Below are 14,924 nucleotides of genomic sequence, written 5' to 3' on the forward strand. Positions count from 1 at the left end.
GTAATCGAACCTTTGAAACAGACTTTAAAGATTAGGGACATTATTTTCATTCCTTTGGCATCGCTGTTGTTTGACGTAATGTCTTCACCTTTAAACCGTGCAAATACTCAAAATGTCATTGAAGACAAATCCATCTTTGACCATCATTTTTAAGTGAGGCCAAAGGGCTAGAAATCTCATTATTAATTGTGCCTGGCATAGAGTAAATGCTTAATAAATGCCATCATTACTATTATTAAATATCATCTAATGGAAGCAAAATCTTGATTGACCGCATCCATCTCCAATACTGAGGAAAATTGTCCGGGCAACGGGCACCATGCAAACTGAGCTCAAACTGGGGCCGTAGGTAAAAAAATACTTTCATCCAAAAGAGTTTCTGTAATCCAGTTGACTGTAGATTTGGAATAGACTAACGTATAAAAGTTGAGGAGGTTTTTTGGTTTACTTTATGAAGAACACATGGATGAGACATCATAGATTTTGCCACTTTCATATTTGTAGGGCTGTGTTGGAGCCGGTGTAAAAGAAATGACAATAAAATAACCTTTTCTGATGTTTTCAAGATTTTGTTTCCATTGGAAGCGTTTAACAAGATGATCTTCATAGTCTAGAAATGAGAACGCTCTAAGTGGAAATAATGTAACGAGGTTCACCCAAAAAAAGGTAGACTCGGGGATTGAGGTTGCAGATTAAATTTGAAAGAAAGTTGGAATTTGCCTTATGGGGTGCACCTTAAATGTAGTAAGATTAATGATGTTCAAGAACTTCTTGATGGAATATAGGACAAGATTGAGGAAAACTAAACTGGCGTAGAATGAAATATTAAGTATATTTTTAAATGCTATAGTCACATCAGTTTAAGATTTCTCATTGAAGTACTATACATTTAAATATTCTTAAAGTAGCCTTCATCAATTTACTCATTTAAAATCAATTTAAAATAATCTGACAGCTCCTATGAATGGTCACTACCTATATTACTTGGAAACCAAGATAATCTTGTTTAATATGCCCCCTCCAAAAAGTAACTGGTTCACGATGCAAAAATAATTTTTTACACAATCAGACTCAACGGTGAACAGACTGAACAGTGTCAAAGTATTGTTCAACCGAGATACTGTTATTTTTAAACATGATGCTATTAAAATAGGGCAAATTTTCAATTTTATTTATCCAGTTATTGTCACTGGAATCTTCTTCATTGTTACTTCTTTATCACTTTCATCACATCTCAGATCTCCAATGAATCAGAGAGTGTCCTGGGAGGGTCAACCTTTACTCTGTCTTCACCAGGCATGGGGATGGGGGAAAAGAGAGAAACCCAGGTTTTCATAAGGCTTTTTCCTTCTACGTACGGTGTCATTTCACAGGTTTTTCCCCCAGATGTTGATCCAGTGAGTAAAACCCTTGAGAAGTGACTTTAAATTTACCTATCTCACTCATATTGTCCCAGTCTCTTTATCTTCTCATCTATTCTTAAGCACTTCAGTGCAGTGCCAAGCCATATTTGAATCCAGGACCTCACAATAACTTAGTGGAGAGATACGGGTTCTGGGAGTCAGAAAGAATAATAATGTTGGTTTTTGTTAAGTGCTGACTATGTGCAGAGCACTGTTCTAAGCACTGGGGCAGATACAGGGTCATCACAGTTAATCCCCATTTTCCAGATGAGGTCACTGAAGCCCAGAGAAGTGAAGTGACTTGCCCACAGTCACACAGCTGCCAAGAGGCAGGGCCGGGATTCAAACCCATGACCTCTGACTCCCAAGCCCGGGCTCTTTCCACTGAGCCAAGAACTGGGCTCTAACCCCAGCTCTGCCACTTGTCTGCTGGGTAACCTTGGGCCAGTCACTTACCCAAGTTACCTCATCTGTAAAATGGGGATTAAGACAGTGAGTCCCATGTGGGACATGACCTCTATTGAAACTGACTAGCTTGTCTCTGCCCCAATGCCTGGCACATAGTAAGTGCATAACGAATACTATTAAAAAAAAAAGCATTGCCTCTTCCCCACACTTGCAAATTCTTTAACTCTGTTCCCCTATCCATCTGTTTCCAGCCATCTTCTTTGGGTTATTTGAAGTAACAGTGCAGCTCTTTTAAGTGCCATGTGATCACCTTGTATCCCCACCCCCAGCGCTTAGAACAGTGCTTTGCACATAGTAAGCACTTAAGTTCCATCATTATTTTAAGGGCAGGTGAAAGTTTTGAGAGAGAAAAGCAGATGGAAGAGAAAAGGATATCACGGGATCCTCACTCACAAAACTGTGTTCCCCTCCCCCCTTTTTCGTTCTCTCTCTTTCTTTCTCTCAAGTTTTTCTTCCTTCTTCTCATCTTTGGAGCTGCAGAAACTAAGACTGTAAAGATGGGGCTCTGGCAATTTGAAAGCCCTTTAAAGCCCAGAACCCCAGACTTGAAAAAGCAGGCCTTTCAAAGGGTCCTCAGAGTCTCCAAGGGTCAGGAGAGAGGCAAACTCTGGAGAGGTAGGAAAAAGTTGGCAAGATGGAAGCTGGACAAAGGGAAGAAAAGCCAAGAAAAATCTTTTGATAGTTCCTTGAAACTCTGTTCTAAGATCCACCCTTGATTTTGGGAGTGTAAAATAGTCAAAACCTTGGTGTGATTTCAGTCAACTGATACATTTTTATAGTGTTAACACACCGAGTGGGGATTCCCACCTCCAAACTAGATCATAATGGCGATATTTTCGTTCCTGAAATGAGCGTGATTTGTTGGTTGACCAAAATCCCCATGGAGATGCGTAGGTTTCTCGCATTTGTAGATGTCTATCTTTTGTTCTTATCCAGTCATTTTCTGTTCAATTCCAGCTGGGTATTCAGAGAAGAGAAAAAATAGAAAAAATATTTGGGGGAAACTTACTCCCTTACTAGAATGTTCATCTAGAGCCGTCACGGTTGCTAAACATAGCTGGTTCCAAGCTCCCTCACTTCCCATCCATACTAGCTGAAGGCATTTAGTAATGATTAGTAAGTCTGTGCTGAGCACATTTATAATTCAGACATAGATTTCCATTTAGGCTTCCAAGGAGACAGATAGTACTTAGCTGTGCATGATAACCCTAGTGTACAGAACTGATGCATTTTACATCTCGGCAAGTGATTATTCATCTGATCGAAAGAGAATTTCCAGACCTTTTCAAACGTGCGCATGGGCATATGCATCTCCCCCACATAATTTTCAATTTTCCTTCTGTTTTTTTGACCTTCCCAGGTGTGTAAGATTTCAGGATTTGGAGTGCTAATGGGAAACTTTTGTTTTAAGAATAGATTGCTTTATTAAGAAATGAAGAGTCCTATTTATCAGGTGAAAGGGAAACAGCGAAAACCTTTAAAAAAATCAGAATTAATGACCTAAAGCAGAGAGTAGGAGTTCAAAAACGCATTGGAATGTAAAACCAGAAATCTGTGGACTTTACCCTAATTGCATTCCAAGTGGTTGCCATTGATAAAGGCCCAGACGGCTTCCAGATTAATTGAGGCAGGAGGAACCTTGGCCCCAAACCTTTGTTAAAGGGAAACTAAGCCTGAGGCTTGGAAAATAAGATTTTGGTTACTTTTCCCCTTCTGACCAAAATTTCAGTGTCTCTTTCTTCCATCTTTGCAAGGTGGGGTCTTCCATTTAAACTACAATAATCATAAGATCTGAGGCATCTGACCCAGTAACGCTTCGTTTTGAAAGGATTTTTTTTTTCTGGTGAAACGTACTATATCTTCATAGCGCTAAGTAGCCCAGATAGTTTAACTAAGATTCAGATATGCATTTACACTACCGGTTGCTTACATAAGGTCAAGCTCTAGTCCCTCTCAAAGCTACTCAACATGCAGTGTGGCTTCATGGATAGAGCACGGGCCTGGAGTCAGAAGGACCAGGGTTCTAATCCCAGCTCTGCCACTTGTCTGCTGTGTGACCTTGGGAAAGTCACTTCCCTTCTCTGGGCCTCAGTTCACTCACCTGCAAAATGGGGATTAAGATTGTGAGTCCCATGTGGGACAGGGGTTGTGTTCAACACACTTTGCTTATTTCAACCCCACCACTTAGTAGAGTACCTGGCACATAGTGAGCACTTAACAAATACCAAAATTATTATTATTATTATTAATAGCCCTGGTGCTTTTGCAGAATAACACACACCTCCTTCTATTGTGTCCCCATTAATTTTTTTCCTCCATAACTCTTCAGAAGTTTCATTTCAAAATTGAAATTTAATTAGTATGTTTCTATTAGTAAGCTTCCTTATCTTCATGTTCACACTTCACAGTAATGAGCATTCTCATTCCCTTTGTTTCCAGACATATGCTTAAAAATCTTATCCATTGCACCATTTTGGCTTTCTTAACACAAGATGTTGCATTCCTATTTCAGAAGAGAATTTAATCCCGGGGCAAGCTTCATCTTAATTACTTCAAAAATGAGGGAAAGATTTCTGCCAAGGTAAATTTAATCGCTAAATCCATGGCTTATTACTACACACTATGTCAGCCCTAATCAATCTCTCATGTCATCACCAAATTTGACCATCGACAGTATAGTCTAGCGGAAAGAACATGGCACTCGGAGTCAGGAGAACCAGGTTCTAGACCTGCTTTGCCACTTTCCCATTGTGTGACCTTGAGAAATCACATAATTATTCTGTACATCAGGTTCCTTATCTGTAAAATGGGGATAAAATATCTGTTCTCCTTCTTAAACTGTTAACCCTGTATGAGGCCAGAACTCTGTCCTGTCTGATTACCTTTCCACTTTCCCTTAATAAGTACTTAATAAATGCCGTCATTATCGATTATCATTGCATATGTAAAGACAGAGACACCAAAGCTGCCTATTGTTTTCAAAGATAATAATAATAATAATGTTGGTATTTGTTAAGCGCTTACTATGTGCAGAGCGCTGTTCTAAGCGCTGGGGGAGATACAGGGTCATTGGGTTGTCCCACGTGAGGCTCACAGTTAATCCCCATTTTACAGATGAGGTAACTGAGGCACAAAGAAGTTAAGTGACTTGCCCACAGCCACACAGCTGACAAGTGGCAGAGCCGGGAGTCGAACCCATGACCTATAACTCCGAAGCCCGGGCTCTTTCCACTGAGCCACGCTGCTTCTCCAAATTGAGATGACACTACTGATGTGTGTGGCTGAAAGACCAACGGGTGACTGACATTCTCTCCCTCATTGTTTACAAGTCAGAGTTGAGTCTTGCTTTTCTAATGAGGTTTTGCCCCAACAGCCTATCACTAATAATAATCATTGTATTTGTTAATCACTTACTATGTGCCAGGCACTGTGCTAAGCACTGGCGTGGATACAAGCAAATCAGGTTGGATACAATCCACATAATAATAATAATGTTGGTATTTGTTCAGCATTTACTTTGTGCAGAACACTGCTCTAAGCGCTGGGGTAGATACAGGGTAATCAAGTTGTCCCACATGAGGCTCACAGCCTTAATCTCCATTTTACAGATGAAGGACCTGAGGCACAGAGAGTTAAGTGACTTGCCCACAGTCATACAGCTGAGAAGTGGCAGAGCCGGCATTCGAACCCATGACCTCTGACTCCCAAGCCTGGGCTCTTTCCACTGAGCCACGCTGCTTCCCATAGGGCTCATAGTCTTAACCCCCCTTTTACAGATGAGGTAACTGAGGCACAGAGAAGTGAAGTGACTTGCCCAAGGCCACACAGCAGACAAGTGGCGGAACCGGGATTGGTGTGCTCTATCCACCACACCGCACTGCTCCTTTATGAAGTATTTTTCAGAGAGGGCAAGATCTTTCCCAGTTACAGACGCTGGGCTGGTCTTCCAGCTTCAGTGGTCTAGCACCAGCCCCAAGTTGGGTTCCAGTGTTTGAGATGGTGCTTCATCGTGTCATTCCCCAGGCAGCAACTACTGTCCCTTCTCTTCATTTATAATAATGTTGGTATTTGTTAAGCACTTACTATGTGCAGAGCACTGTTCTAAGCGCTGGGTTAGATACAGAGTAATCAGGTTGTCCCTCGTGAGGCTCACAGTTAATTCCCATTTTACAGATGAGGTAACTGAGGCACAGAGAAGTGAAGTGACTCGCCCACAGTCACACAGCTGACAAGTGGCAGAGCAGGGATTCGAACCCATGACCTCTGACTCCGAAGGCCAGGCTCTTTCCACTGAGCCACACTGCTATCCCACCTAGGGGAGGGCTGTTTTGAACTCTGCTACAATGGTGTCAGTTGAGTGTATCCGGGGACCTCCTTTTTGGAAAATTCTGCCGTGTGATCTTGACTCTGCTTTGTAAGAGATTCATTCATTCATTCAATAGTATTTATTGAGCGCTTACTATGTGCAGAGCACTGTACTAAGCACTTGGAATGTACAAATCGGTAACAGATAGAGACAGTCCCTGCCCTTTGACGGGCTTACAGTCTAATCGGGGGAGACGGACAGACAAGAGATGCTGATCAAACTTCTTTAGGGGCTAGATGTCTCTTCTACAGTGCATTCTGGAATGTATTATATTGAGTACAATACAACTCTACTGAACTACACGGCACTCTCCCACACACTTAGGTCAGTGCTCTAAACGCAGAGAGTTTTCAGTAAATACCATTGATTGATTCGGGTCTAATGTCGATATAGCAAGTTGGAATCCAATTTGGTGTAGAGTTTGTTGGCCCATTTTGAGTTGCAGCCTTCCAGATGCCATGCTGGCCTTCTTGCTGTTGTTTTCTCTCTGTTTATCCACACCCGTTTGCTCGGTGTATGGCTAGGTAGCAAAACTTGAATTTGGTGACTGCTTTCAATCGTATTAACGATGAAAACATTGGATTGTTTGTAGGATTTTGTTTTTTTCAGGCTTCTTATTAGGCCGTAGCACTATGGTAAATTTTCACAGTGATTCATTATCATTCACGTGTCTTCATGTGTGTGTACCTCTAAGCACAGTCATTACTGTAGAAAGCAGTCCCTGAACCACTAAAAGAAAGACTTTTGATTATTTTTTTTCATATTTTAGTGCTTACTATGCACCAGCCATCTGAATACTAAGCAGTGGGGTAGAGAAAAGCAGTTGGATCCGCTCCATGTCCTTCTTGAGGCTCACAGTATGAATCCCCATTTTACAAATTTGATAACTGAAGCCCAGAGAAGTTAAGTCATTTGCCCAAGGTCACTCAGCAGATATTTAGCAGAGGCAGGATTAGAATCCAGAACCTCTGGCTCCCAGGTCCGTGCTCTTTCAACTAGGCCGCAATGCTTCTCTAGCCCGTGATTCTTGTAGCCTGAAGAGGTGGAAGAGTTTCCCATTTGAACAGAAGCTTATACTGGCTCTCCCTTGCAGATCTCTCCTTGGATCCTCATCTATGGCAGCAGAAAAAAGTGCATTTAGCAAAACTAGACTTATCACACAGTTGCGATTCACTTCTATAGTGGTGGGTAAGGATCAGATAGGTTCAACTCTGACTCAACCAACCACCGAGAATCTTGGGTTTCCTCAGAGTAGTCAGATGCGCTTGTTCTGTTCCACTCAGTTTAGTGCTCTTTGTTGCTTCCCTTAAAATAGTGTGTATGTGAAAGAGTGCAAAACAAAGTATTCAGAGAAAATCAAATCAAGTCATGAGTGTGTTATTTAAATTTGAAAAAGTTTCAAACACTAAAGCTGCCTATCCTTTCATGAGCAAATATTAATATTAAATACATACTGGTAATAAAAGATCTTTGAGCTCTTCATTGCTTCCCTTAAAATAGTGCATCCGTGAATGAGCGCAAAGCAAAGTAATCTTCAAAGAAAATCAAATCGTGAGTGTGTTTTTTAAAATTTGAAAAAGTTACAAACACTAACAAAAGCTGCCCATCCTTTCATGAGGAATTACTAATGTTAAATACATACCAATAATGAAAGATCTTTAAGTTTAATTTATCTGATATATATGTAAATATGGTTCTTGATTTTCAAGATGTTATTTTCACATTCTATTCAGCATAAAGGCACCTTAAGCTCCCAAACCAGAAACCTACTATTATCTAGTGCTCAACTGTAAATGAGCATGTAATCGTGTTCATCAGTCAAGATATTGCAAAAGGGGTGAAAGAAATCTGTAATCTTTGTAGCTTTTTTTCCATGGGAAGGTCCTGCAATAAACACCGGCATGAAAATCAATAGCGTTTGAAGAAAAACTTCATAACGTATCATGGCAGTAGATGAAGAGCAGTAGAAAGGTCTTGAGATGTTATTTGATTCACTGCAGGCAAGTGAATGATGAGACCTTCAGGAACTCGTTGTAATTCTTTTATATGCGGTCTCTGCAGATGAAGACGACCCCATGACTTCCATTGATAATCTCTTAGAGGGATTTTTTAACCACTCTGAGCAAAATATTATTCATTATATTTAACTAAAATTTTCTTGTATTAAACCAAGCGTATTTTCTCCTCTTTATTTCATTCATTCAATCATATATATTGAGAACTGTCTGCAAAGCACTGTACTAATCTCCTGTTCAGTTGGGCTTAAAGATCATCTCTTTCAGCATCCTTTTCATAAAACCCCGTCAGAAAATTAAGTAGTGATGATGGTCCTGTTTTTCTGGGTAAATTACCCTAATTCCTTTAACCTTTCCTCATAGAATCTATTTTCTTGTGTCTGTTGATGCATTCATAAGCGATAGGGGGATGACAAATGGGCAGAGGTTCTTTCAAGCATCCTATTACCTCTGTTTGAGACAAAGTCCTTAGTTGGGTGGGCTAGTGATCTGACTCAGGAAGGGCACTGCACATTTTCTATCCTTATTGTAGTTCTTTTTTTTGAAAAAAAAAAATAACCATCTGCTTTTCAGTAGTAATTCGGCGGATAACATTTCCAGTGGCCCTCTGTTGCCTTATATGAGTGAAGATAGTAATTGCATCTCTTTCCTGGTTTTAGCTTCTCTAATCATGGTTTTTATTTTCATAACTTTGTTACTTCTTTATAACCTTCTTTAGTGTTCTGGCCTAATTTTGCCTTTTGTCTTCCCCATGTATTCATTGTGACTGTTCAGTTCTAAGTTGAACAGACTTGTAAGTCTTCTTGACCTTTGGTTTGCTGATGTATTTTGGTCATCTGACGAGTAAATTCTGTGGAACAAGCTACTTTTCTTGAACACCATTACTCTCCAGATTTTCTGTCCTTCCTATCAACATTTGGTAAAATTTGTTTTTTCTACATTTCATTTATTTATTAATTCATTCATTCAATCGTATTTATTGAGCGCTTACTAGGTGCGGAACACTGTACTAAGCTCTTGGAAAGTACAGTTGGGTAACCGAGACCATCCCTACCCAACAACGGGCTCACAGTCTAGAAGAATTTATCTTACTAGTTTCTCCCTATTCTTAGGTTCTTGAATACACTTCCATAAGGATTCTCCTGTTTATTTCCTCAACTCCTTGGATTCAGGCACAGACATTTTCCATTTGTTGTTTCTGTTACCTTTGAGGCACCCTAGAATTTCTTGTCTTCTCTGACATTCTGAGTGATCTTGGGCAAATGATTGGCCATCTCTCAGCTTCATTTTCCATCTTTGCATATGAATGATTTGTATTTTGGGATTACCTGAGAGGTTTGTGTGAGGAATGATCAGTGAAAGATGACAGTATGTATCATCACACAAATATGACTATGAAAAAGCTTTTCCCATTGAAATCCCATGATGTTTTCCAGACTTGAGGAAAGGGAAGGGTCTAAGCAGAAACAGAATATGTGGAGAAAGAGCTTCAGTAAATAATTATAATGTAAATATAATAGAATGTTATATAAGTGCTTAGTACAGTGGTCTTTACACAGTAAACGCTCAATAAATATGATTGAATGAATGAATAATTCTACCTATTATTATAAAATATGATATAATGAATAGGGTTATGGTTAGATGAACACCCCTGGGTAATCAAATAATCTGAATCACCTTGTTCCCAGAAACATCTGAGTATGATGTTTGGTCACATAATTTTGTTAGATTGTACGGTCCCCAGCTCTTAGTACAGTGCTCTGCAAACAGTAAACATTGAAATAAAGATGTTTGGTGGATTATTGGAATTGTTTTCACTTTATCTCTCAGATTCCAATGCCAAATGGCTATGGTTTTGAGACTGCAGCCTGATTTATAAAGCGCATATTTAGATGCATGTGTTTGTAATTAGATAAATAATATACATTTTTCACCAAATATATTTTCCCCTTATTGAATTGAGTCATTTTGTATGTCCAGTATGGAGAATGCTACCAAGCTTCATGGTGAAAACTTGTTCATATTTCTCTTATAAATTAATTCCACTCACCTTTAACTTCAGCCCAAATCTTTCAAAGTTTTTTTCAACCCAAATGCTCTTTTCAGTCAGAGACTGAGCAAGACCTGATTGTGTTCTACAGATATGAAACAACAAAGAAAAGGCACTATTTCTGCTTTTAAATCAATTGGAGACTTTTATGAATAGAAAAATTTAACTGGACTTACAATATTGAAAGCAGTTGTAATGTTAGCCCTTACTGAAAACAGGCCTCTTCAAAAGAAAATGACTCAGAGAATTAAAAGTCATTTTTATGGATGCATAGTCTGACATTTCCACTTGATTTTGAGTGATTTTACTCGTTATCTGACTGGAGTTTGTAAACACACTGTGATGTTTCATAATTATATAGCAATGGTTTATGGTAGTAGTTGAATGTAGGGATGGATAGTATTAGACAGGGTTTTAAAATCAATTTGCCCTTTTCTATTGTTGGCCAAACAAAAGGGAATTAAACACAAAATACCACTGAAAGAATATTAAAGTTACAAATTTAAATTAAAGTCACATACAAGGGAAGCATGGTATCGCACACAATCTGGAAAAGTAAATAAGGCTTCAAACCTGAATTTTCAAGCCCCATCAAGAATCCAAGCCCTTGTCCTTCAAATATAAATTGATCACTTGCCTTTGACCTAGATTGCTCCCTCCATCTTCTTATCGTTACACCTTTTTATCAACAATCTGATCGCATTATTTCAAGACCAATTAAAACCTCAGTCCAAAATTTACTAGCCTACTACATTTTTTTTCTAATTTTTTCCTCTTAAAGGCATTCATTGGTAGCAAAATAAGTGAAATGCTTATTCTTCATTCCTTTGGGGTAATGGTTCTCCCAACCAATCAATCAATGTATCTGGGGCATAGTAAGGACTTATCATTATCATTGATTATTATTATTTATGGTATTTACTGATTATAGGCCGTAAACCCGTTGCAAGCAGGGAAATTATCTACCAACTCTCTATACTGAACTCTTCCAAGTGTATTGAACTCTCCCAAGTACTTAGTACAGCGCCCAGCACACAGTGGTTACACAATAAATATGATGGATTGAGCTCTTACTGTGTGCAGAGCACTGTACTGAGTACTTGGGAGAGTACAACATCCTCTTCTTCTTTCTTTCAGCATGTCATAAAAATAATATCCTTATCTAACCCTAACGTTATCTGAGCACATTTCCCAACTTGCTAGGCCTACTGTTAGCTGTTTCATTTGTAAACTCTTCGAGAGCAGGGATCGTGTTTTCACTTCTGTTGTAAACTCTCATGTTGCTCAACAGTTTTCTGCACACCATAGGCCTTCAGGAAATGTGAATGATGATGAGGTGTGTACTAAGCACTACAGGGAGAAAGGAGGAGCATTTATTGGACAAAGACTGCGAATGAGCACTGTAGTAAGTAAACCCTTTCATGGTGGAGTCACAGAAGATTGCTTTTGAATAGGAGAGAAGGCAACCAGATTCTTGAAATTCCTCCCGCGACAAATTGTTTTTCCAATTCCATAACTTTCACTATAAACACTTTTCTTTGCAGAATTCCAAGAACACCAGTCAGACTGTTATTTGAACGTGTTTCATATGCTCTCAACATCCAAGACCTTTTGCAGCCTGAGTATTAGCAAACCGTGGTGGGGTGTCATTTCTTTCACAATTTTTATACCTCTGTATGTTCTTGGGTGCGACTTCACTCGGCTACGGATCTGATGATAATAGGTCGGTGGAATAGATGATATCACCATCATGAAATCCTAAACTCCTTACACTGGGTGACCTGTACTAGGACCAAAGACCATGAGCAGAGATCTGAGCTGGGCTGGGCCGTTTGCCACATGCTCTGCTGCCGCCAGACAATTTTCAGTTCATTACTCTGCTGTCTGTAACAGCAAACCCAAATGGAAGGCCACCCTCAAGCCCTTGGGAAAAAAAAAAACAAAAATCAAGCCCCAAAGCTATTTTTCCTCTTTAATTCTTTCCTCTATTCTTTCTCTGCCCCCCAAAAACTCCCCCTTAGCTGATTCAATCTTCCTGGAAAATATGTATTTTTTAAATCAAATAAAACTTTCATGTTTTCAGTGTTTTTTTCACTTTTTTTCAAGTACATTATTTTGTTCTTCTGTGGCCTCCTGGAAACTGAAGTACATTGTCTGTCAGGCAGGAGCAGTGGGAGCCTCCCCAACCCTGCCCATGAATGTCTCTCAATACTGATCCGGGAAGAGACCCCCTGTAGGGCCGAGAGCGACATTCAGTCTCCACTTTCATTCGGACTCTTGTCCGCTTTGCTGAGATTGCCAGTGGAGTGGGCTGGACTGGTGGTTTCTTAGAGGTGGTCCCTATTCTTACCAACAGGGTGAAGTCTACTTTCTCATCTCACACATGCCTTTGAATGACCCTTGGGTGCAGAGGCCAGAAACTCAGTATCCATCATTCACCCTCCTGAGGCCTCCCATGCTCTTAAAATAAGCATTTCTGATGTTTAACATTATTTCTAATAGCACTGACGTGATTTTGACTTTCCTCCAAACCCCATGATTTCAGTGTTGCATTTTTCTCAATCAGTGAAGCGGTAGTATGTATTGAGTGTTTACCATGTGCGAAGCACTGTACTAAGCTCTTGGGAGAGTATGTTATAACAGAGTTGATGGAAACGTTCCCTCCCCGGTAGTGAACTTACAGACTAGAGGGAGAGACAGACATTAATATAAATACTTACAGATATGTACATAAGTGCTATGGGGCTGAGACAGGGGTGAGAAAAGAGAACAAGTGTAAGGCTGATGCAGGATGGGGTAGGAGAAGAGGAAATGAAGACATAGATGGGGAAGGCCTCTTGAAGGAGATGTATTTTTAATAAGATTTGGAAGGAGGGGAGTGTGAACATCTGTCAGATATGAAGAGATAGGTCTTCCAGGGCAGGACGTGGTCAAGAGGTTGGTGGTGAGACTGACAAGATCAAGGTACCGTGAATAGGTTGGCATTAACAGAGCAAAGTGTGTGGGTTGGATTGTAGAAGAAAATCAAGGAAGTAAGGTAGGAAGGGATAAAGTGATTGAGTGCTTCATAGCCGCCGATAAGGAGTTTCTATTTGATGTGGAAGTGGATGGGCAGTCACTGGAGGTTCCTGAGGAGTGGGTAAACATAGACTGAATGTTTCTATAGAAAAATGACCCAGATAATAGAGTGAAGTATGGACCAGAGTGGGGAGAGACAGGAGCTGGGGAAGCTAGCAGGGAGGCTCAAGCAGTAGTCAAGGCGGGATAGGATAAATGTTTGGATGAATATGGTGGTAGTTTGGATGAAGGAGAAAGAATGAATTTTAGCAGTTTTGAAGGTTGAACTGGCAGGATTTGGTGGCGGGCTGAATATGTAGGTTGAATGAAAGAGATATTTGAGGATCATGCCAAGGTTAAGGGCTTGTGAGACAAGGAGGATGGTGGTGCTGTCTTCAGAGATGGGAAAACCTCCCAGATGAGCACAGGAAAGGTGCTATGGACACCATACAGAAACTGCAAGGACCATAGATTAGGCAAGGACTGATTTCTGAAGGAGAAAACAAAATCTACACTGCACTGTTCCTTGGCTTATCTCACCCTCATTGTTAGATATGCTTAGTTATTGAAAGCGGAATCATTGGTTTTAGCAATAAGGGGAGGAGGATGCTTCAGAGAGGAGGTAACGTTTAATCACTGTGGAAGAGAAATACTTGAAGTACTTCCGTAGAGAATTTGTAGAGCCTTTTTATGCACTACAGTTAGAGTAACAATCCATTTTTCTTTCTCCCTCCCAACTGCATGTAGGCCGGCATGGCTTTGACCTATGACCCTACAGCTGCTATACAGAATGGGTAAGTCACAAACATTTTATACTTTAAAGATTACTGAAAACCAATTTTCTAAATGGGTGGCTTCTTGAATTAGTACTGAAAGCAAATTCAGTAAAAAAAAACAACTTCCTAATGGATGTGACATTTTCTACGGTTGCAAACTCCATTTTTTTAACATCTACTTTTGACTTCCAAACCTCCAAAACTAGTTCACGTTTACTTTTTCTCTGTTAAAAGAATCTCTGAAGGTTGGGGGTGAGGTCTGTGGATATTGTCAACGTAGAAGGATGCGGATTTTCTGTATGTTGGATTTGAGTTCCATTTGCTGTTGGATTGTTGCCCCTAATGAATATGTCATGTGTTCTGTCCCTCAACTCTCTTGAGAATGGAGAAAAACTTTCTCTTGGGACTTTCCACCAACTGGGGCAGGGGAGAGAGAGAGAGAGAGAATGAATGGGGAGGTGAAGCTAGTTGTGGATGTAATAATAATAATTATGGTATTTGTTAGGCGCTTACTATGTGCCAAGCATTGTTCTAAGTGCTGGGGGTAGATACAAAGTAATCAGCCTGTCCTGCGTGGGGCTCATAGCCTTAATCCCCATTTTACTGATGAGGTCACTGAGGTGCAGAGACATTAAGTGACTTGGCCATGGTCACACAGCTGACAAGTGGCAGATCTGGGATTAAAACCCACGTCCTCTGATTTCCAAACACATGCTCTTACCACTAGGCCATGTGCATGGTTACTTTCTGTTTTAGAAGAGCAGTCTGGCCTAGTGGAAAGAGCAC

The 14,924-nt window shown here is 40.1% G+C and overlaps 1 protein-coding gene across 4 annotated transcripts in view; it reads left to right on the top strand.

Annotated features, from left to right (window-relative positions):
* RBMS3 (RNA binding motif single stranded interacting protein 3) overlaps positions 1-14,924 on the top strand; it is a 1,099,136-nt gene that overhangs the window by 977,228 nt on the left and 106,984 nt on the right. For all 4 annotated transcript variants that reach the window (XM_029070947.1, XM_007671050.4, XM_007671051.4 and 1 more), the window contains one exon: positions 14,110-14,156. In XM_029070947.1, the coding sequence (XP_028926780.1) occupies positions 14,110-14,156 (47 nt within the window). The remainder of the gene's footprint in view (positions 1-14,109; positions 14,157-14,924) is intronic.

Source organism: Ornithorhynchus anatinus, chromosome 8 (genome assembly GCF_004115215.2).
Source record: "Ornithorhynchus anatinus isolate Pmale09 chromosome 8, mOrnAna1.pri.v4, whole genome shotgun sequence".
Taxonomy (NCBI): domain Eukaryota; kingdom Metazoa; phylum Chordata; class Mammalia; order Monotremata; family Ornithorhynchidae; genus Ornithorhynchus; species Ornithorhynchus anatinus.